Source organism: Argentina silus (genome assembly GCF_951799395.1).
Source record: "Argentina silus genome assembly, chromosome: 13".
Taxonomy (NCBI): Eukaryota; Metazoa; Chordata; class Actinopteri; order Argentiniformes; family Argentinidae; genus Argentina; species Argentina silus.
Window position 1 is genome coordinate 13,997,977 of NC_139667.1, and position 22,265 is coordinate 14,020,241.

General features: G+C 42.5%; 1 protein-coding gene across 2 annotated transcripts in view; it reads left to right on the forward strand.

Moving 5' to 3' along the window:
• Window positions 1-5,270: 5,270 nt before the first annotated feature.
• Window positions 5,271-22,265, forward strand: part of prkd1 (protein kinase D1) — a gene marked incomplete at both ends in the record, with an annotated part of 29,027 nt that continues 12,032 nt past the window's right edge. For both annotated transcript variants that reach the window (XM_083682870.1, XM_083682871.1), the window contains 2 exons: window positions 5,271-5,435; window positions 19,467-19,605. In XM_083682870.1, the coding sequence (XP_083538996.1) occupies window positions 5,271-5,435; window positions 19,467-19,605 (304 nt within the window). The remainder of the gene's footprint in view (window positions 5,436-19,466; window positions 19,606-22,265) is intronic.

Here is a 22,265-nt window from a genome sequence, read left to right on the forward strand (position 1 = left end):
AATTTAGACATATTTCAGAAAGGCTATTTTACAGATTAATGAGTGGAATAATTTGAGCTTCCTTTGTTGGTTGGGAGAAATTATATGTCATTACCGCGACTTTACCGGAGTCAAACACGGGAATGACGCGAAGCCGCTGGGAAGGTTACCCACCTGAAATGGAAACAGGGTGCTTGTTGTTGACTTTAATGATAGTAAATGCTATATCATTTATGCCCATTACATTTTCTAGCAATGAGTGAAGAGGGGGGAATGGAACTGAACTAAAAAAAAGGTCTTTATAGCTTGATACACAACTTCATTCTCCAAACTGACAAAATACTTGCATACGGCATTGATAACTTTGCTATTAGCCTTTCTAATGCAAAAAGGCTGCATTACGGAAAAAAACAGTATTGGCCTGCTATTCCTATACACTATACAACACACACACACACACACACACCCACACACACACACACACACACACACACACACACACACACACACAATCAGCTTTCCAAGCAGATACACGCCAATACATCCTCTAAAAGGATTGATGTAATAGCTCTCTCCCTCGATTATTCCAGAGAATCGTATAATAATCTGAGTCATTTGTTGCTGCCGCCTCTAGCCCACTCTGGGTCTCTGTGATCTTCTCTCAGGAAAACACACAGCTAGCGTCAGTAGTCTGGCACAGGTCTGAAAGGATGGATCTATCTATCTATCTATCTATCTATCTATCTATCTATCTATCTATCTATCTATCTATCTATATATCTGTCTGTCTGTCTGTCTGTCTGTCTGTCTGTCTGTCTGTCTGTCTATCTATCTATCTATCTATCTATCTATCTATCTATCTATCTATCTATCTATCTATATGTCTGTCTGTCTGTCTGTCTCTGTCTGTCTGTCTGTCTGTCTGTCTGTCTGTCTATCTATCTATCTATCTATCTATCTATCTATCTATCTATCTATCTATCTATCCATCCATCTATCCAGATGCTACACACCCTCAGAGTGTTCACTGAAGATCCATTCCATTAACACAGTAACAGCTCACACTTCAGGAGAGGGGAAGGAAGTTGTTAAATCACCTGTCAGAGTTGGGAGGACTTGTCATAGACTAGTCTTGGCTTGCTAGGAGGACAAATGGAGTCCTACAGTAACAATAACACTGTTATTGGAAAAGCATTTGTTTACATCAATACAGCTTTGGGTTAATTAAGAATGAATGTACAGCTTAGAGTTAATTAAGAATGAATGTATCCCTGATTTAATACAGAATATATATATATATATATATATGAAAGGCTGTATGTAGCAGAGTGATGCAGTTACTGTGTAGTGAGGCTGACAGGGAGAGCAGCAGTCTTGGATACAAGGTTGAAGCGTAGGAGGAGAGAGCATCAGCTGTTTGCTCTCCTAGCAACCAGCACACTTGAAGCTGCTCTGCTGTTTGCTACAGTACATGCCAACACACACACACACACACACACACACACACACACACACACACACACACACACACACACACACACACACACACACACACACACACTGAGATTTGCTGCTGGGGATGGTGGGGATTTCCCCCCTTCTTCTTTTCTTATCCCTCCCTCTGATCAATATCTTTTGTCCCCGGTGGAGACATGGTATATCCCCACTTCTGATATGCGTTTATACATTAATTCCCAGAATAGATCCTAATGCATAAATACAATCAATTCATTCTTTTTGTAATGTTTTTTTTCTTATGTTAATAGGCTTAACTCGTTCATACATGGTTTCAATGTCTGTCTACCATATCTTTCCTCACAGTTTCCTTTGCAAGTGTGTTGCTGCATGCAAATTGGACTGGCAAAGGTAGACACTAGCAAGTGGTCACAGCTAGACAGCTAACATGTTAAAAATAGAAGCTGCATTGCGCCCACGAAAATGATTCGCCCATGAGAGTTCAACATATTTATACAAAACAAAGATTATGAAAATATGTTTCCAGTCATGTAAAATTAGGTAGAATTGCATGAAATGTGTTTCTAAAAGGCCACACTTTCCCGGGAGAGGCCTCCAGGACCCTACGCTCCAATTATTATTCCCCTGGGGCTGAGCCCAGAATGTGTGCAATTCCTAGAAACGCTTCTGGCTTAAGCAAACCAGTCACAAAGTTCTTGATATACATTTCTGGAATTATAAAAACAAGTATCCCCGCCTCTGTTTTTTTTTCACAAATCACACACAAACGCACACGCACACACACACACACACACACACACACACACACACACACACACACACACACACACACACACATACGTAAACGGATTTGGTGGCGCCGATAATGCGATTTCCGTGTTTAAATGTGGCTCATACAAAGACAGTGATTGTTTGACCTTCCATTGTAAATGGTGATCAATGGCCCCCTCTCTTAGCCCGGAACACCTATTTACAGTTGAATGAGCATACCTGGTGGACATCCTGATGCTATCAGGAAGCCTCGCCTGTTTATAGTATAGGCCAATAGGCCTCTCCTATCGATGTCTCTGATGTCCTATTGTTGGGATGGTAGTTAAGGACAAGAACAGCAGTATTTTCTTTCAGTTTCTCGGGTTAGGCCTATGTGCACTATGTTAGGCCTGTGTTGTTCTTGACGCACATAGTGTTAGACTAGTTTATGGTTAAACTTCCATTCATTTACTACAGTTTGTTTATTTTGTATGTTTCTTTGAAACTATTAAATTGGTTAATTTGTTGCTACTCTGTTCTCACTCTTCCTATGTGCATTAATGTGATGTTGTGTGCTAGATAAAGGTTCTGTTAAAAATAGAGGACATAATCGTGACCAGGTTATTACATAGAGTTCAGATGAATCTCTAATGTTCACATGCATAGTTAACAACATGTAGACTCAAGTCATCAACATCAGGTATCATACCATGTGTAAACTCCTCACGATTTCTTGTAACTAAAGTATGGCCATAGTATATTGGGTATTCTTAATGGAATCTAGGATCCGGTATCATCGAGTGTCTGTCACACTGGGATGAGCAAATCATTATCAATCATTATTAATCACAAAATATCATTTGGAGTCAGATATAACGTAATGTGTTAGTTGTACTAGGGAATAAATGTATGTTCTTTATTCCTACCCCGTCCAGTCCTTCTCTCTCTTTTTAATAATCCTTTAGTTTTTACTAATTCTTCACACACATAATATGTGATAATATGTGTTTTTAAGAACAGAATATAATGTGCCTTAAAGAAGAGAACCTTCTCTCTGCAGATTAGAGATGTTTCCTCTTATGCTGGGCTGTTTCTTTCCTTTTTCCCTCTGTCCTCAGCCTCCAGGGTTATAGATGAGCAGAAACCATAACCATAACCATAACGTCTGACAGATAGCGTCTGATATGACATGGCCCTGGGCTTCGCGATAATTCACCTAGACGCAGCAGTCTGCAAACTCAGACACATTTGGGGAATGGGCTGTGAAGCGTGTGTGCCATGATTGTTTTACCTAAATGTGTGGATGTGCGTTTAATCATGATAGGCTGATAAAGAGGACCTTTGTTAGAATGGAGTAGAAGAAGTTGGTGCTCACATTGTTAAGTAGAACGGATCATCTTATTGTACCTTGTGTACTTTGTATGTGAAGCTCCCAGATATCTGAATGAAAGATTTTCTTCACCTGGACCACTGACCAGACCTTGCTTCTTGACCTTTTGCCTCTTTCAGATGAATATTATGCAATACACTCATGGCTTATTAAATACATCACAGCATTAATGACTTAAAGAAAACACTGTTAGAGGCTAAGTCCCAGATCCCTGGCCTGATCCCAGATCTGTACGTTTGTTAGCCAACTACTGTGAATAGCATCGAAGGACAGTGACATCGGATTCATAAGAGTTGTTGGTGAAAGCACATAACAGATCTTGGACCAGGTTGAGGTTGAAACACATGAATGACCATTGACTGCCAATTGTCAAGGATCATATCTACACACCATATAAATGTTCTTCTGCTGCACATTAATGTTGTTGTAGTGATCTAGTTAAGCTATCTCTGAGTACTAGATTCCAATTCCAACCCCCAAATCAAATCAAATCAAATCAAATAAAAATAAGATTGCCATTCTTACAAATTTGGATTAGATCACCTATTTGTCTCAGGTTAAAATGTAGTAGTTTAAATCTAGTCATTTTTCATCACCAAATCACTATTCCAGGAAGTAAATATAATCTTGTCAACAGGATATCTATGAGGCTATAATGAACAAAATAATGATATTTTGGGACCATACATATGGTGGACTGGTGAGTAATATACTTGAATATATATTTTTTTGTAAAGTAGACCTGCTCCTTTAACGTGTTGTGGAAACATTTTAAATGTACACTTTTCATGTATTTTATCAAGATTTATTTTATTGTAAATAACTATTCTATAAATCTCTCCCCTTGATGTTAAAGGGATATTTTGCCAAAATGTAAAAAATCATGTTTTAAATGTCATGCTTAAATCATCTCAAATTTCCATTGGTTTTTGGTAGTTAGTTACAGTTCCCGGATAAACAGAACCAAAGTTTGGATTGAAGTCTGTCCTTGTCCATAGACTCATTTCAAGGTAAGGAACCAAATATGTAATTTGGTAATTTGGGTGAACTAACCTTTTAACCTTTCTAATTCGAATCTAATTTTCCCATTTATATATACACACACACACACACACACACACACACACACACACACACACACACACACACACACACACACACACACATATATATATTAATATGTGTGTGTGTGTGTGTGTGTGTGTGTGTGTGTGTGTGTGTGTGTGTGTGTGTCTAATGTGTGGGAACACATTGTTTCACGATGGTAAAATAAACTTTTCAGAGAAAGATGCTTTCGGCTACCCTTCTCTCCTCTCCATCGGTCCTCGTCACTGCTGCTGTGCCCTAGCATCACCGTGCTTCAATGATGAGAGCGAGAGCCATCAGGCGGGAGGCGGTCTCTCTGGTCACATCTCAACATTTAACCATAACTGACATCTTTGGCTTCATCAGCGCTTTTCACGGCTCAGAAAATTATCCGATTTTCAATATCTCTCCAAACGAAGAGTTCTTCCCATTAGTATTTTGACCTCGCCATTCGCATTCATGACTCGGTTGAAAATCTGAAGTTTTAGTTTCGGATATTCAAACAGTTGGCTCTTGAGCGGTTTTTAGGCATTTTATTTACTCACCTCCTGTAAAGTCGGTGTTATTTGGACTCTCCAGGGAGTTTCCCATGAATGTGCCTCCGGTGATCCGTCCGCCGAGTCCCCTCGCGGGGACGAACGGCATCTCGTTCCAGATCCAGATCGGGCTGAGTCGCGAGCCCGTCCTGCTGGACTCGTTCGACTTCAGCCTCGCGCAGGTTCGGGAGATGGCGTGCTCCATAGTGGACCAAAAGGTACCGTGTCAGACAACACTTCTAGAACATTTCTAATCTTGTCTATGACTCTGTAGTGTCTATGAATCCTAAACATTATGCTTAGTTAAAAGTTAATAAAGTCATCTGTGAACTTTCCCCTACGATGTTGACATCATTATCGTGTGGTTCATCTAGTCATGCGTGAGGGAATCCATGAGATCCAATTATGTCACTCAGACCCAGAAATATTCAGTTGCTGCCAGATCCATTCTCAAAGGCTGGACCACACGCAGAAAAAAAAAGTCCTTGATATCCTATGCCACATTCAACACATTGAATTAAACAAATATTCACACAATTCTGCTAGAAATAAAAGGACATCATTATTTACTTCTAAGTTGATCAGCACCACCACTTCTCTGTGCCCAGACCAGTAGCACCATCATAGCTGACATGAGGGCCTGCATACACCACTATTGGCCACAAGTACTAGTCTATTGATCATGTGTATTGATAATGTAAAATAGAGTAGGCCTAGTTTCAAGTGGTTTTTAGGGCCTACAGGCACAGCTCGGCAGGCAGCCATATGTACAAGTATGGTTGTGGTACTTTGTGAAGTTACTTGTTGTTGAAGTTGGCCGGCCTCCCATAGGTGAGGACATTTCCATAATCATAGCCTCAGTCTATACTTCAAATCAAATCAAACTTTATTTATACAGCACACTTCATACAGGGATGCAATACAATGTGCTTTACAGAAAAAAAACCTTATTAATACAAAAAAAGGTTTGAGACCACATACTGATCTGTCTTTGCTTATGTTTGCTGACGGTATGTAGACGTGTGTCTTCATATAACAAGGCCTGACTGCACTCTGCTGAAGATCATCAGTTCACTTCATCTCAGGGGAGGCTGGTGGCGGTAGAAATTGGAGGATGGGCTCATTGTAATGCATGGAATGGAATAAGGTATGGTACCATCACGTGTTTGATACCGTTCCTCATTCAATTCCATGCATTACAATGAGCCCGTCCTCCGATTTCTACCTCCATCAGCCTCCACTGTTCATCTCATATACAACACATATTCAACATATTCTCAACATATATACAACATATATTCGTTTCACAGGTCTATCTCTCCACATGTGAATGATAATTGCTTCTGAGCAGTTTTCTGTTATGTATGCAAAGTGCAAGGCTTGCACCTATGTCATGCTCTGAAGTGTGGGTGTTAAGATGGAGCCTATTGTTGTTGTCTCCTTGTCAGCAGTACGACATGAAGCCACGGAACCAGAAACACCTTCGTCTGTCTGTCCCTGCATTATCAGTTCACTGTTGAAGGGAAGATTTAGGAGGGGGGGGGGCGTGGGCACTGGGAATTCTAAGCATGTTCTTAATTAAGTAAGTAACAACAACAGTTTCAGTATGAAGTATAGCAGGCCACCTCAACACCTTGGTGATACACTCTAACACACTTCATCCCTCCTGTGTATCGCTGCTCAGAACACTTAACACTTTAAATAGTATGAAGTGAGATGTTTCATGTGTGTGTGTGTGTGTGTGTGTGTGTGTGTGTGTGTGTGTGTGTGTGTGTGTGTGTGTGTGTGTGTGTGTGTGTGTGTGTGTGTGTGTGTGTGTATGTGTGTGTGGAGAGAGAGATGTTTTAAGGAGTCAGGAGCATATTGGCACTGTAGGCTGTAATTGTTTTCTTCAGGGTAGATTTGTGACAGAGTGAACACCACAAAACTGTGTTTATGCATTAGCTCTGGAGACATGTTTTCAGGTGTCAGACAGGGCTACTGTATACCAGAGCATGGTTCACAGAACTACCTCTATAAGCTTGGGGCTACTCAGGTTCTTCACTTCCAGGGACTGTATTCTCTCTCATAGGAGGGCAGTGTGAGTTGTGACAGGACTGGCTGTTACCTTGTGGACTTTGAATATCTTCAAAAGAGTAAATATCTTCAAAAGTACTTGAATTATTGTACACTAGAGCAAGATAAAACAACACTGATTTGCTTCCAAATTCACTGAATTAACAGTTCACCTTTGTGCAAAGATGCTAGAACGTTTACCCTCTAGAACAAACTCGAGAGATCTGTTCTACATCGGAAGCTAATTATATTAGCTAATCAACTAACAATGTCACTTGACATCACTAGCCACACTAAACTGCTCAGCCAATCATAGTGAAGACAAACTGATGGAAGGCCCTACACGATGAAGAGATGTGAGGAACTGTTTTTTATCTAAATTATGTTTAATGATGGCTACATGCTGTAATTAATAGGCACTCCGTGATAACTATGAAAGGTTTAGTACTACAAATCGAGCTATAATGCGTCTAATGTCATGTGTCACTAGTGGGAGTGGGCGTGACAGGCCTATAAAGCATTGTATTGTGATTCTCCACTCAAATCCAATGAAGACCATGCAGCTATGAACCTGTATAACCATAGACATCACATGACCTAATATGCTGAACAGTCCTTTAACGAATGCCCCTGCTGTGGAATGGACTCATCTTGACATCCGGCCACTTTGGAGGTTTTAAAACACCTGATGCTTTATTGAGTATTGATTGATCTATCCCTATTAACTCCCCCGGTCCCTTCACCATGGGCCCTGTCTGCCTTCAAAAGGCTGCAGGCTAATATCCTGTCAACAGGCTAGCCTAATCAGAGCCCATTAGCTCACTGGCTTATCAGCGCTAATTAAAGCCACGACGCCTTTGTTTCAAGTTGGCTCCTTTTCGCATTACCACTCCTTCAAGTGTCATTATTAACCAGTTGGCGTAGCGTGCTGTTAGCAGGGGGCGCTAACTTCCTCGCTAGGTCTGCACCACAGGCAGAGCTGTGATCTGAGTTATGATGTGAGTCTCAGTACTCTAATGTGGCACCCTCATCTCCTCTCCTTGTCTACTCTCCTTTTGTTCCTGTCCTTGTCTCCTCTCCTTGCATCCTTTCCTTGTGTCCTCTCCTTGTCTCTTCTCCTTGTGTCCACCTCCTTCATATGCACTGATCTGACAACACAGGATAGGTGAAGTCAATGTGGCGGATGCTTAGCAGTCATTTCCTCTCATCTTTCCAGTTCTATCGTATTGGTGCAACATCAGGGGAGGCTGTTGGAGGGAGAATATCGGAGGATGGGCTCATTGTAATGGATGGAACGGAATGAGGAATGGTATCAAACACACCATTTCTACCTCCACCAGCCTCCACTGGTGCAGATGATGGAAAGAGAGGGGAAGAGAGAAGGAGAGGACGCTGGGTTAGCCCTGGTATAGTAGGGTTTGGAATCACACTGTGGTGATGAGGAGGTAGCCCTGCCAGCGACTTCTAGGCCCAGATGTAGCCCTAGTACCACGAGGATTGCCTCTTGGTATAAAGGTTTATGTCTGTGGTATCCAATGCGAGATGTCCCCGGGTTCAAACCCCCGCCGGTTACACTAGCTCCCCCTGATTGAGAGATGTGCTTCCTAATGTAGCCCTTCAAAAGGCACTACTCTACCTCCTCCCCTCCGTCCTCCTCCACTCCAAGGTGTTGTTGATCTTTTTGCTCAGAAAGACTCAACTCATAATTATTTGGATGTTCTCTCACACACACGCAACTGTCGGTGTAAACACAGATCATTTACTTGGGAATTATTCATGACAGCAATACAGGTACATAGTTTGACTGCAGCCTACCTGTACTGTATGCGTCTCTGTGATGTCTACGGTAGTTTCCTATTGGTATGATGACTAGCTCGCAGTGGAGGCTGGTGGAGGTAGAAATCAGAAGACAGGCCTCATTGTAATGCATGGAACGGAATGAGGAATGCTATCAAACACACAATTTGTACACCATTCCTCATTCCGTTCCATGTGTTGCGATGAGCCTGTCCTTCTACCTCCACCAGCCTCCCCTGCATCTCAATGTTTGTCATGGCCTTCTGTAGCTTATGTTAGGATCACCTCATCAAGGCTCACCTCTCGGGGTGGGGGGGTGGGGGGGTGGGGGGGGATTACTAATGTGCAACATTAGACTAAGATTATGAAGTTATAGATTACCGAAGAGTACCTCCCCAAGGTATTAGAAATTAATTAATGATATTGGATGTGTGGTCAGCTTCCCGACTACAGCTCCTTGTTGGAGAATAGTCCCCCAGTTGCCTGGCAACTGATGATGATTGCCAGTGAAGTATCCATTTGAGGGCCATTATCTGACGAGGGCCATGTGCTGTGGAGAGGGTGGGGGGGAGGGTGTTGGTCACGTACTACAGTAACACACACACACACACACACACACGCAAACACTATCTTTCTCTGTACAACCTTCAACACACACACACACACACACACACACACACACACACACACACACACACACATACATACACACTAACACAGAAGATTGGGCGGGAGATAAAGGTTGCACCGAGGCCTTTGTGGTGAGCAGCTGTTTTGGAAAGCATTCAAAGCAACATGTCTCTTCATTAGCATAACGAAGATGCTGTTGAGGACCACAGACCTTTGAGGCTCAGGGCTCTTCTCAATCCGCCCCCCCCCCCCCCACACACACATACACACACAGACAGACACACAAACACATATATATATACTGTATATGTGCCTTGCGCCTCTTTACCCTTACCCCCCCCCCCCCGCCCCTCTTCACCTCTTCACAGTCGGCACCATAAAAGCCTCTCTTCTCTCCTTGGTTAATCAGCTAGTGAGAGGTAGGGAGGTGCAGGGGTATACACCTACAGCAGGGACAGTGTGTTCTTTCTCCATTGTGTTACAGTTGAATATTCATTAGCTGCTGCTCTGCTGCTGTCTGTTAGAGGAAAAGAGAAACAGTCCTTTGCTATTTGGTCTCTATTGTACTGATCCTCATTATACACACACACACACACACACACACGCAGGTAGACCCGCACACGCACAGGTGCTGGAGCGCGCACACACACACACACACACACACACACACACACACACACACGCACACAAGAACATCCACGTACGCGAGTGCACACATCCACACACACCATTATCTCTCCAGACGAATAAGATGCTGCTTTCTGTCGCTGTTATTGTTGTTGCGATATACGTTTCCATGCTATAGATGACAGTGTTCTCTACATTTCACACTTCTACATTTGAGTCATTTGGCAGACATATCCAGTACACTAAGTACATTTATCTAAAGTAAGTGGATCAATTATACCTCACAGTCTCCACAAGTAAGACTTTTATAAGAAGTGGCACAAGCAGTCATCAAGCTTGAACAAGCTTTCTCACCAACATCCCTGTGAAGAAAGTGGTGTATTATTGTTTGGCTCTCAAGTTAAACATCTTAAACAAACAAAGTGAAGGTGAGACCTCTTTCAGATGGATGAAGAACACATGATAATTGCCACACAAAAAAACAAATGTTAGAGATACAGGGCTTTGTTTTTGTACAAGTTTGTTTTTATTGTTGCTGTGTTATGTTAATCTTCTGTTGACTGTATCCAATCAGGCAGTGTAATTCCTGGGTATATTCTAATGTTCACTATGGGAACTCATGTCTGGGTAGATGTATGAGCTACGATATGGATATTAATGGAGATAATGATCTTGCTATTCAACATCTAAGGTGTTAAGCAGTGTCAGAGATTTCATATTGCGCATATTTTCATTTGAATATAAATGTGATACTACAACACACCTCACAACATACTGTACATACACACACACATACATACATACTGTATATATAATTACATACAATGATTATATCAACATTATACATATAATACATACAAACATGTTTTTAATATTAACAAACATGTTAGTGCAAACCCTTTTCTTCAAATTGACAACTTAACCCCGCCCCCTGTGGAGTGTGTGGTGTGTTCTAACAAGTGGAGTGTATAACCTATCAGGGCCTGTGTAGGGAGCGTGTGCAGTAGGGGTGGGGGGCATGCCAGCAGTAAGCCGCAGAGCTGTAAAATACTCTCTAATAATGTGTGAACATACAGCTATTAAGGTGACAAAGAGAAAGTTAACAGGCTTTAAAAGAACTATAATTAGATACCCGCACAAGTCAAATTATTATACAGAGGAACTATTCTCTTTGTAAAATATACAGTGCTGCTTGAAAGTTTGTGAACCCTACAGGGATGGCCATTATTTTTGTATAAAATATAAAAATTAACTTATAAAATATTTATCTAAACCGCAATTCATAAAAGACATTCCAAATAAAGGAGACAAACAAAAAAATATGATATTTTCATTGCTTATTTAACGAAAGTGATTTATTTAACAAATACAGTTTGAATATTAAAAAATATGTGAACCTCTTCAGTCAATAGCTTGTGGCACCTCCATTAGCAGCGATAACTTGGAGTAAACATCTCGTATAGCCACTAATCAGTCTCTGACATCTGTTTTGAGGGATTTTTGCCCACTCCTCCTTACAGAACTCAGCCAATTGAGTGAGGTTTGAGAGGTGTCTTTCATGAACTGCCCGCTTCAGGTCCTGCCACAGCATCTCAATTGGATTTAGGTCAGAACTTTGACTTGGCCAATCCAAAACACAAATCTTCTTTCTCCTGAGCCATTCTTTGGTAGATTTGCTTGAATGCTTTGGGTCGTTTTCAACCCAGCTTTAGCTCCTTGACTGATGGATTGACGTTCTGTTCAAGAATCTCCTGGTATACCTCTGAATTCACGGCTCCCTTAATGATGTAGAGTCGTCCAGGTCCAGAGGAGGAAAAGCAGTCCCCAGATCTTGACATTCCCACCACCATGCATGTCTGTTGGGATAAGGTTCTTTTGGTAGTAGGCAGTGTTGGGTTTTCACCAAACTAAGTGGTTTTGATTGTGACCAGAAAGGTCAACTTTGGACTCATCTGTCCAGAGAACAGACTTCCAGAAACCTTCAGGCTTGTCCAGGTGGTCTCTGGCAAAGTTAAGATGGGCAGTTTGGTTCTTTTTTGACAGCAGAGGCTTCTTCGATTCAATGTTCTTCTTATTGTTGAAGCATGCACAGTTACCTGAGATGCAGCAAGGGAGGTCTGCAAATCTGTAGATGTTATGTTTGGGTTGGCTTTTACCTGATTTATTATTTTTCTTGTGGTTCTTGGGGATATTTTGGAAGGGCGTCCACTTCTAGGCCCAGTTGCTGTCATGATAAATGCTCTCCATTTGTAAATTATTTGCCGCACAGTGTACAAAATATTTTTTTATAGCCTTCCCCAGACTGATGTGCTCTCACTACCCTCTTCCTGATGTCCTCTGAGATCTCCTTTCCTCTTGGCATGGTGTGTTTTGCATTCACCTGTATGGGTAACACAAAACTGACCAGGTGTCTTATCTCTATTTATCAGACTCCCGTCCAAACTCTTTCCTAAAGATCTCTCCTTTGATTGGTTCATTTGCTACCCAATTATTTACCCACCTAATTCTACTGACCTACTTGATTTAACCAATGCAACATGGGGTTCACGTATTTTTGCACCTGCACAAATTTCTTTACAATTTAGTTTTTCTACTACACACATGATTTCCTCTAAACCTACATATGGAATTGGTAAATACAAACCTGTTATGTCAGATAAAAAAGACTGGTTCTGATTAAATAATATTTCATAGTAAAAACTAAAAAAATCTATAATTGCATAAGGGGTTCACATACTTTCAATCAGCACTGTAGGTGTCTATGAGAGAGGAGGGGGGGGAGCAAGGGAACAGTGGCAGATTCAGGTCTTACTCATTCAGATAATGTAACTCATCATTGCCAGATACCCCATGTTGCCAGTTCTCTCTCAGCTCCTTGTTGTAGCCCTCCAGCCTCCAATATTCCAGGATGTTCTGTCCTGATGAATGTCTTCAGTTCTCCAGCATCCTTGAGGCTTCGCAGCACACAGACCGAGGTACAGAGCATAAATCTGCCTCTTTCTGTCTGCCAGGTAGCAGCATAAACACAAGCAGAGGTACATGTAGGGGGAGAGTTAGCAGGCATCTGGCTGTGTGTGTGTGTGTGTGTGTGTCGGCGTGCGTTTGTGTGTGCCTGCTTGTGTGAGTGTGTGTGTGTGTACATGTGTGTGTGTGTGTGTGTAACAGAGGCCCTGTGGTGTGACAGTATTGACCAGTGGTCGTCACACCACCATCAGTTACAGCTCGCCTGCAGAGAGAGAACACAGCAGAGAAAGAGAGAGAGAGAGAAGAGACAGAGGTCTGGATGGAGAGAACAGAAAGCGCTGCTCATACCAGGCTTGAGAGAACAAAACAGAACAGAACAGAACAGAATATACGCAATGGAAATATTACCATAGCTGATTATGCTTATGTTTTGGTTTCGTGAAACAGTCTGTTACTCTTGTAGGATGAGTTATTGTAATAACCAATGAACGGGAGAGGAACGACAGCCTTTGAACAACACTCAGACGACAGCAGGCTCAAACGGTGTTGATCGTTGTTGTTTTGAAACCACCGTGATCACTTCTGTGTGTATCCCTTGTGTTTGTGTAATGGAGCGGGGTCGTGGGGGTCAGAGAGCGAGAGAGAGAGGGGGATACGACAGAAAGGACAGCGGAGGCGTGGAAGTGGAGTGGAGGTGGCCCGCGAATGAATGATTTACGTAACGTTTTGTTGTTTGCTTTTGAGTGTTTGGATACAAAGTGGAGACCAGTGATTTCTAACCATACGTCACATGATGAAGGGCGTGCTGTACCAGGGGTGGATCCAGACCATACTCTCCATGTCGACCTTCCGTTTTACTTGTGAATTTCAGTACACACACACACACACACACACACACACACACACACACACACACACACACACACACACACACGCGTGTTTGACATCTCATTCCATTCCATGTATTACAATGAGCCAGTCCTCTGATTTCTACCTCCACCAGCCCCTGGCCTACTGTATGTGTTTGCCCTATGTGACTGGACTCTCATCAAGATTTGGCCTATCTTTACTTTCCTCAACAAAATGACTATCTAGTTTGTCTGATCTAGTTTGAACGCCACCATGACCTTCAGTATGTTCCAAGCGCCCTCCGACACCTGATGATGGCTGTATTCTTTGCTGTGCTATTACTGTAATATACTGAAGCCACAGGCCACACACACACACACACACACACACACACACACACACACACACACACACACACACACACACACACACACACACACACATTCAGTCGTATTGAGTATGAAACTGACCTTTGGTCAGTATGAAACTGACCTAAGGATACATTTCAAGCGCTCACCACTACTGCATGTATTTAGTTTTCATATTTATGAAAATAGAGAGAGAAAGAGAGAGAGTATTCTCTTTGACTTGTTCTTATTTCAGTTCTAATCTTATCTGTTGAAGTAAACAGAAGTTCTACTTTGAGAGGTGCTGTCTGTCTGTCTGTGTGTCTGTGTGTCTGTCTGTCAGTCTGTTTGAAAACCTCTCCAGACAGATTTAAAGCTGCCACAGTCTGGTTGGACAATATCTCACCTCTGGTAGTGACAACAGCTCAGACAAGCCAGTCAATCTCTGGGGGTCAGGGGGTCAGCGGTGGCATATCAGACCAAGCAGCATGTCCACACCTCTCTTTCTCTCTCTCTCTTTCTCTCTTTCTGACTCTGACATGGGGAGTGTTGACTTTGTATGTGATTGAGTCATGTCTTGATTTATTGTAAGGTTTGTCTATATTTATTGTAACTTTTTTTTAGAATTTGAATTCTCTCTGACTCTTCCTTTCTCTATATATATTTATCTCTCTTCTCTTCACCCTCTCTCTCTCTCTTCTTCTCTCTGTGCTCTCCCTCTCTCTCTCTCTGCTTCCCTCTCTCTTTCTCTCCCTGTTGACGTTCCATTAACACACCTCAGGAATGCGTCTGTGGGATAGAATAACAGACTATTTCTGGGTTATAGATGTCTGTGAGAACACAAGAAAAGTTGTATAACCTTTTATGTAGCCTGCTTCTGTGAAGAGACACCATCACTCTCGGGAGGGAGGTGTTATAAAGCTAAAAGTTGAACAGGATTTAGTGTTGCTACTTTTTCAGTTTTTTTTGCTGAAACCTCATCACTACAACACCAGGCCTACAGCGAGCTACTCCAGAGGGGATTGAAAGCGGTATGATAAATACTTAAATAAAATGAACATTGACATATCATGTCCGTCTCAAGAGTGTCCATGTTATTCCTGATTCGTTTGTTTTCCTCATGATCCCACTTGCTCTCTCATCTCATTGATTCTGTGAAATCAGGATGTGGAGTCATTATCTGCACTTCCTGTATCTGATGAGGCTACGCTACAGGGTTCACTCTGGGACTCTGCAGGGCTCTGGAATAGGAGGGAATAGAATGAATATGAATAGAATAGAATGGATATTAATGGAATAGAATAGGATGGAATGGGATAGAATAGAATAGAATGGATATTAATGGAGTAGAGTAGAATGGAATGGAATAGAATAGAATGGAATGGAGTGGAATAGAATAGAATAGGATAGAATAGAACAGAACAGAATAGAATAGAATAGAATAGAACAGAACAGAATAGAATAGAATGGAATGGAATAGAATAGAATGGAATGTAAAGGAATAGAATTGATATGAATGGAATGGAATGGAATGAAACTGAATAGAATGGAATGTATTTGAATATAACTTTATTGTCCATCTGAAGATAAGAAAAAACGGTCATTGGCTTCATCTCAAAGATAATACAATAATCATACAGGAGATATTGGTGGACTTGGACACTTGCAGTAGCCAGACTCAGGCCCCTGTCAAAAAACAGACAGAAACGTGTAAGTAGTCATTATTTGGGCATGACAGCCTAGCAACTCGCTTTTAATTGGCTACTGTATGTTGAACCCAGAGAGCCACATCACAGGTGGATGTATGTACGGTATGGTAGGGTAGGGTAGGGTACGGTGTAGGCGTGATAGCCAGGGGCGACACTGATGTACTGGAGTGGTGTGTGTGTGTGTGTGTGTGGGGGGGGGGGGGGAGCAGATGTAGCCTCTATATGTGTGTATCCCTTCCCTGTATCCCTCTCGTTGTGTCAGATAAATGAATAGCATTCAATCACACTAGAAAGGAGAGGAGAGGAGAGAAACCTTGGGTTCCGTTTCCACGGCAACCCTACTGTTACAGTGGCGCCGCTGTCATGGAGACCTCGGGACCACACTTTCCTCTGTCTGTCTGTCTGTCTTTGTTGAGGGCGTTATTATTGGAGAGGTATTGACAGGAGGGAAATAATATAGGCTATGAAATAGACAGAGAGAGAGAGAAAATAGAGCTTTTTTCATTCTGATGGGCGCAGAATCTGATCTGAATATGAATCAGAGAAACATATTTGTGCTGTTACTATTCAGATATTTAGGGTTAGGGTTAGGGTTACTGTAATGAGGGATGATATTCCTTTCCATGCATTACAATGAGCTTGTCCTCAGATTTCTACCTCCACCAGCCTCCCCTGCAGGTGTAGTACTACGTGAGGTCTCTGTCTTTGTGATGATGTAAACCTGCCTCAGTCTTTACCCTCCCATCTGGCTGATGAACAGTAAAACAACGGAGTTCTACTGTCACCTGATTGGGTTCCAGGAAAGCGTTGAGGATTTTTTTTCTCTCTCTGCAGTGTGTGTCTTTGAGGGGACAGTCTGAATGAGGTTACAGTGGTATTATGCATTTGTATAACACATATTCACAGAATACAAAACCAATACTGTCCAAGTATAACTCATAACTCAATCATACCCTACATCCTGTCCAGCCTGCATCTCTCTCTCTCTCTCTCTCTCTCTCTCTTTCCAGTTCTCGCTCGTTGACAGATTAAGATTGAAAAAGACTTTAAAGCAATAGATTTGTATTCGGTGTTGAATGAATGATTCCTAATCCCATCATCAAGACAACAGACAATTAAGTGACCCTTCGACAACATATCCTCTCTGACGGCGTGCGTGGTGTTGACAGACGACGGGACCCTATGATTGGTTGGTTGGTACGGTATATTGTTGTCACCAGGCGGAGCGTGGGTCGATGGCGTGTGGAGTGCTTCGTCGCTCGCGCAGCAGAGCTGCGGGGTCAGTCAATATGTTGCTCTTTTCTCGGACATTGGATTGATCGTCACACTGTCGGGTGTCTCCTATAACTGTTGAGTAAAAAAAACACAGAAACAACCATGTTTGGACCTGAAGCACTGAATGTGTGTGTGTGTGTGTGTGTGTGTGTGTGTGTTTTAAGCTTTACATTCACAATATGTTTTATTTGATAGGGGGTCCTTTCTGAACGTCCCAGAGGCCACCGTAGTACACATTGACAGATATAAACAGGCACATAGAAACCTATGGCGATCACACGTTACGCATCATACATGGTCCTCTGTGGTTCAGTTGGTAGAGCATGGCGCTAACAACACTTAGGTTGTGGGTTCGTATCCTGCTGGGACCATATATACTGAAAAATGTATGCACTTACGGCAATGTAAGTTGCTTTTGAGTAAAGCGTCAGCTAAATGGCATATATTATTATATTATATATTACATTAACACAGCAGATGGATGGTAAGGATTACATACATTACATTAATGGCAGTTACAGTTTGAATTCAAATTCTGATGTTCTAATCTCCTTCTACATTCTCCTTGATAGAGGGCTTGGCTTTGTTCCCTTGCTGTGGGTGGTCTCCGCGCCTCCTTCCTCCTGCCTCTTAATTGAATCAAGGCACAGGTCATTTCTAACTGTTTTCAAAGAGAGCTATGGTACAAGTGCGCCCCTCTTGATGTGCGCTCCCTAGGCAACTGGATGTATTATTGGATGTTTGCTTAAAGGGACAGTACACTCTTTTTTTTTTCTCACCACCTCAAAAATGGTGTGATGTTGTGATCAGTCCATGTCCTAATGTATGCCATGTGTTCAGTTGTATGCCCCCATCCCAAATGAATGGAAAAGATCATCACCATCTAATTCCCGATTTTATATCTGGTGCATGTGAGGACACAGTTTTGCTTCATAATGGAGAGCCAAACCCATACCCATTTCACAGCCTCTAGGCTCATTGCCTCTTAGCCTCGCACAGCCTACATAATTTATTGTTCTATTTTGTAAAAAAAAAAAGAAGCTATTTTGTTAATATTTTGCTATTATGTCAATTTTAAAAAAATATTTTGGTTATATATTGTTGTTTTTTATGTCCCATGCACCAACCTCACCAAGTCAATTTCCTGTATGTGCAAATATACTTGGCCAAATAAAAGAATTCTGATTCTGATCAACAACAAGCACCAATACAGTATTACTCTGCTGTAACTTGTCTTGTTCGTGAAAGGAGTCGGTGATGAGAGCCAGTTTAGTAAAGATCCCAGATGAACCTTTAATCCAGGTCATCAGTGATGTGTTTTCGTTACATCAACAGCCAGCTGTATCATCGTTTGTGATTGGACAAAACCGCAAGCTGCTGGGCTAATCAGATTTGATAACAAGCACATCATTAGTTTCACCCACATGACGTTTCATGGCCTAATGCTGCAACTGGTCTTCAGGATGAAGTCTGGAAAGGACAGACAGTCTTGGTGTTCTGTAAGTTTCAGCGCCATGTTGCTGTCCCTACACACACGTCCACCATCAATAGCTGCATTCACAAGCTCTATTAGTAGAAGCTATTTTGCTATGTTATTATATCACATTGCTTTGTTAATGCTCTAACTTTTGTTCCATAGCAAATTAATGACCTACATGTACTGTAGTTCACAGCGAAGTCAACCATTAGCAACCATTAGTTGTCATCTTCTTCAATCAGCGAATCAATACAACATTAACAAGGTTATCTAACCTTCTCTCATTCCCCCCACTCTCTCTCTCTCTCCATCTCTCTCTCTATCTCCCCCCCACTCTCTCTCTCTCTCCATCTCTCTCTCCATCTCCATCTCTCTCTATCTCCCCCCTCTCTCTCTCCATCTCTCTCTCTATCTCCCCCCCTCTCTCTCTCCATCTCTCTCTCCATCTCCATCTCACTTTCTCTCTTTCTCTCCCTCTCCATCTCTCTCTGTCTCTCTCTCCCCCATCTCTCTCTACAGTTCCCTGAGTGTGGCTTCTATGGGATGTATGACAAGATCATGCTGTTCCGCCACGACACAGCGTCAGAGAATGTCCTCCAGCTGGTCAGGTGTGCCTCCGACATCCTAGAGGGAGACCTGGTGGAGGTGGTCCTATCAGGTGAGACTATGGAGCGCTGTACGACATGATACGTCCTATCAGGTGAGACTATGGAGCGCTGTACGACATGATACGTCCTATCAGGTGAGACTATGGGGCACTGTACGATATGATGCGTCCTATCAGGTGAGACTATGGGGCACTGTACGATATGATGCGTCCTATCAGGTGAGACTATGGGGCACTGTACGATATGATGCGTCCTGTCTGGTGAGACTGCGGGGCACTGTATGATAAGATCTGTATAAAACGATTCGATACGATACAATACAATATTATCCTGGATGTTGTCCTATCAGGTGAGACTATGGGGCACAATACTACAAAAAGCCTTTTATAAGCTCACAAATGTTATGTTGTCATAATGATCATAATAATGAATTGTATTTGCCGAGCCATTTTAATTTCACACAGAAATCACAAAGCTCTACATCAGCAAAAAGCTGTTAACAGTTTTTCTTGTTAGTAAGGATTTTGTTGTTGTTGTTGTTATTACACCTTAGTCCACTTGATCTACACACCTCCTTATAAATACGCATAAATAGCCTCTTGAATAGACCATTCAATAGGTTGTGTGTGTGTGCTTGCATGTGTGTGTGTGTGTGTGTGGGGGGGGGGGGATACCTTCTTATGCAGTCTTTAGATGCAATCATGGCAGAAAATGGAAGCTTCCTTTTGTTGCGTTGAAAATGCAGTTAATGTTGGTTCATCCCGATGACGGAGGGGGTAGAAAGCCTCTTCACAATAGCCCTCTCATTATGAGGAGAGATACCATGTTGAACACTGTGGTGGAATACAAAGACACCCATGATGATACTGCAGGACCACATAATGTACCTATTTAGCTTTAGATTGTATCCAATGTATGTGGTCTGTTCAGGTAGATGGTCTATTCAGTCATCAAAAGCCTAAGATAATACACTGGCTGCATAGAAGGTGCTTTTAGACGGAGAGCTTTGTGCTGCTCACGTGACTTGTGAGCAGGCTACAGTAATGCCGGTAATATAGGAGACAAATGCTGCAATTCAGGGTACCCAACACATACTGTACAGTTAACAGGGCTGAGGATCTGTAAATATGTAAATATGCCATCATGTATATTCAGTGAAGCTCCCTCTCACCCTAAATTTACTGCCCAGGCTCCGCCCACCCACACACATGCACACACACATATGCGCGCGCGCACACACACACACACACACACACACACACACACACACGCACACACACACACACACACACACAGACACACCCCTCCATGTTGTAGAAAGTTTGGCTGCAGCACCTTGTGAGAAAGTGGGATGAAGGAGGAAGTGATGGAGCCGTGCGTTGTTGACGCCGTTAAAGTGTTTTTACAAACGCTCTGCAGGCGGCTCTTCCCCCTCTCAGCGCGCTACCACAGGTAATGGGGTTCCTGTCTGAGCTGGGGAGGCAGGGGAGACTGACACCTCTGCTACCTCCTGGCTACACCCCATGCTAGGAGTGTGTGTGTGTGTGTGTGTGTCTTCGCTCAGATCAAACACGTGCACACACACACACACACACACACACACGTGCACGCGCACACACACACACACACACACACACATGCTCTCAGGAACCTGTTATAACACTTTTTAATGACAGTATTGACAGCTGTGCTCTGTGTGTGTGGAGGTAACACAGGAAATCCTGAAGACTGTCGGAGAGAGTCAAGTCAATGTTCTTAATTGTGAATCCCCCACCCCCGAACGCCTCCAAAGTTAGCATGATAACAGAGAGCTGGAATCTATTGAGTCAAAGCTGTAATGTGATAAGAGAACATAAGGGTCAATAGCAGGGGAGGCTGGTGGAAGTAGAAATCGGAGGACTGATTTCTACCTCCACTGTAATCGTAGTAGCAGTACTGTAGGTCCTACTTTACTGATGTTGACAAAACTGTAAACAGAATGACTGTCTGTTGCTGCACCACTGTGAAACGTTTAAACGTTCAAACCCTCACTTCAGTTGGTGCTCATTCACACATTCAGGGTGAAGGATCAAAACAGCGGGATCTTATCCCATTCCTTAAACTGACTGCAGACAGTATGAGTACTTTATTATGCTAGTGTGTGCGTGTGTGTGTACGTGTGTGTGCATGTGTGTGTGACTGCAAACACTGTGCTTACTGTATTATCATGCTACAGTAGAGCTTCAGCCCCAGTAGGACAGGTCTCACCACAGGGGTCCTCTTCCTTTCTGCTCCAATGACCTCATCAATACCGTCTAATTCCCCTCACGTGATCACCACCAGAATGATTTATTAATTCATCTCTGATCGCTTTGTATTTGAGCGAGAGATACATAATTACATACAGCTTGCAGATATCATATCAGACTATTTTTAACCCAAAGAAGGTGCTCAAACAGGCGACACACTTTGTCATATTCCCCCCCCCCCCCCCAAAATAACCAAAATCACAGGAATTATTGTATCAAAACGCGTCAGCTTGGATTAAAAGAGCGTGATGATCTGAAATGTATATATCTGGTTGCAGACGATGCTTTGTGTTGTTTGGAACACTACCAGGCCTGCGGCAAGTTAAAGTACATTGAGATGAAGTCTCTCTACTGCAGCAGGAAAGAGGACATGCTGAGCGTCAGCGAAATGAGCATTCTAGCATGACATCATCGTAGGCAGT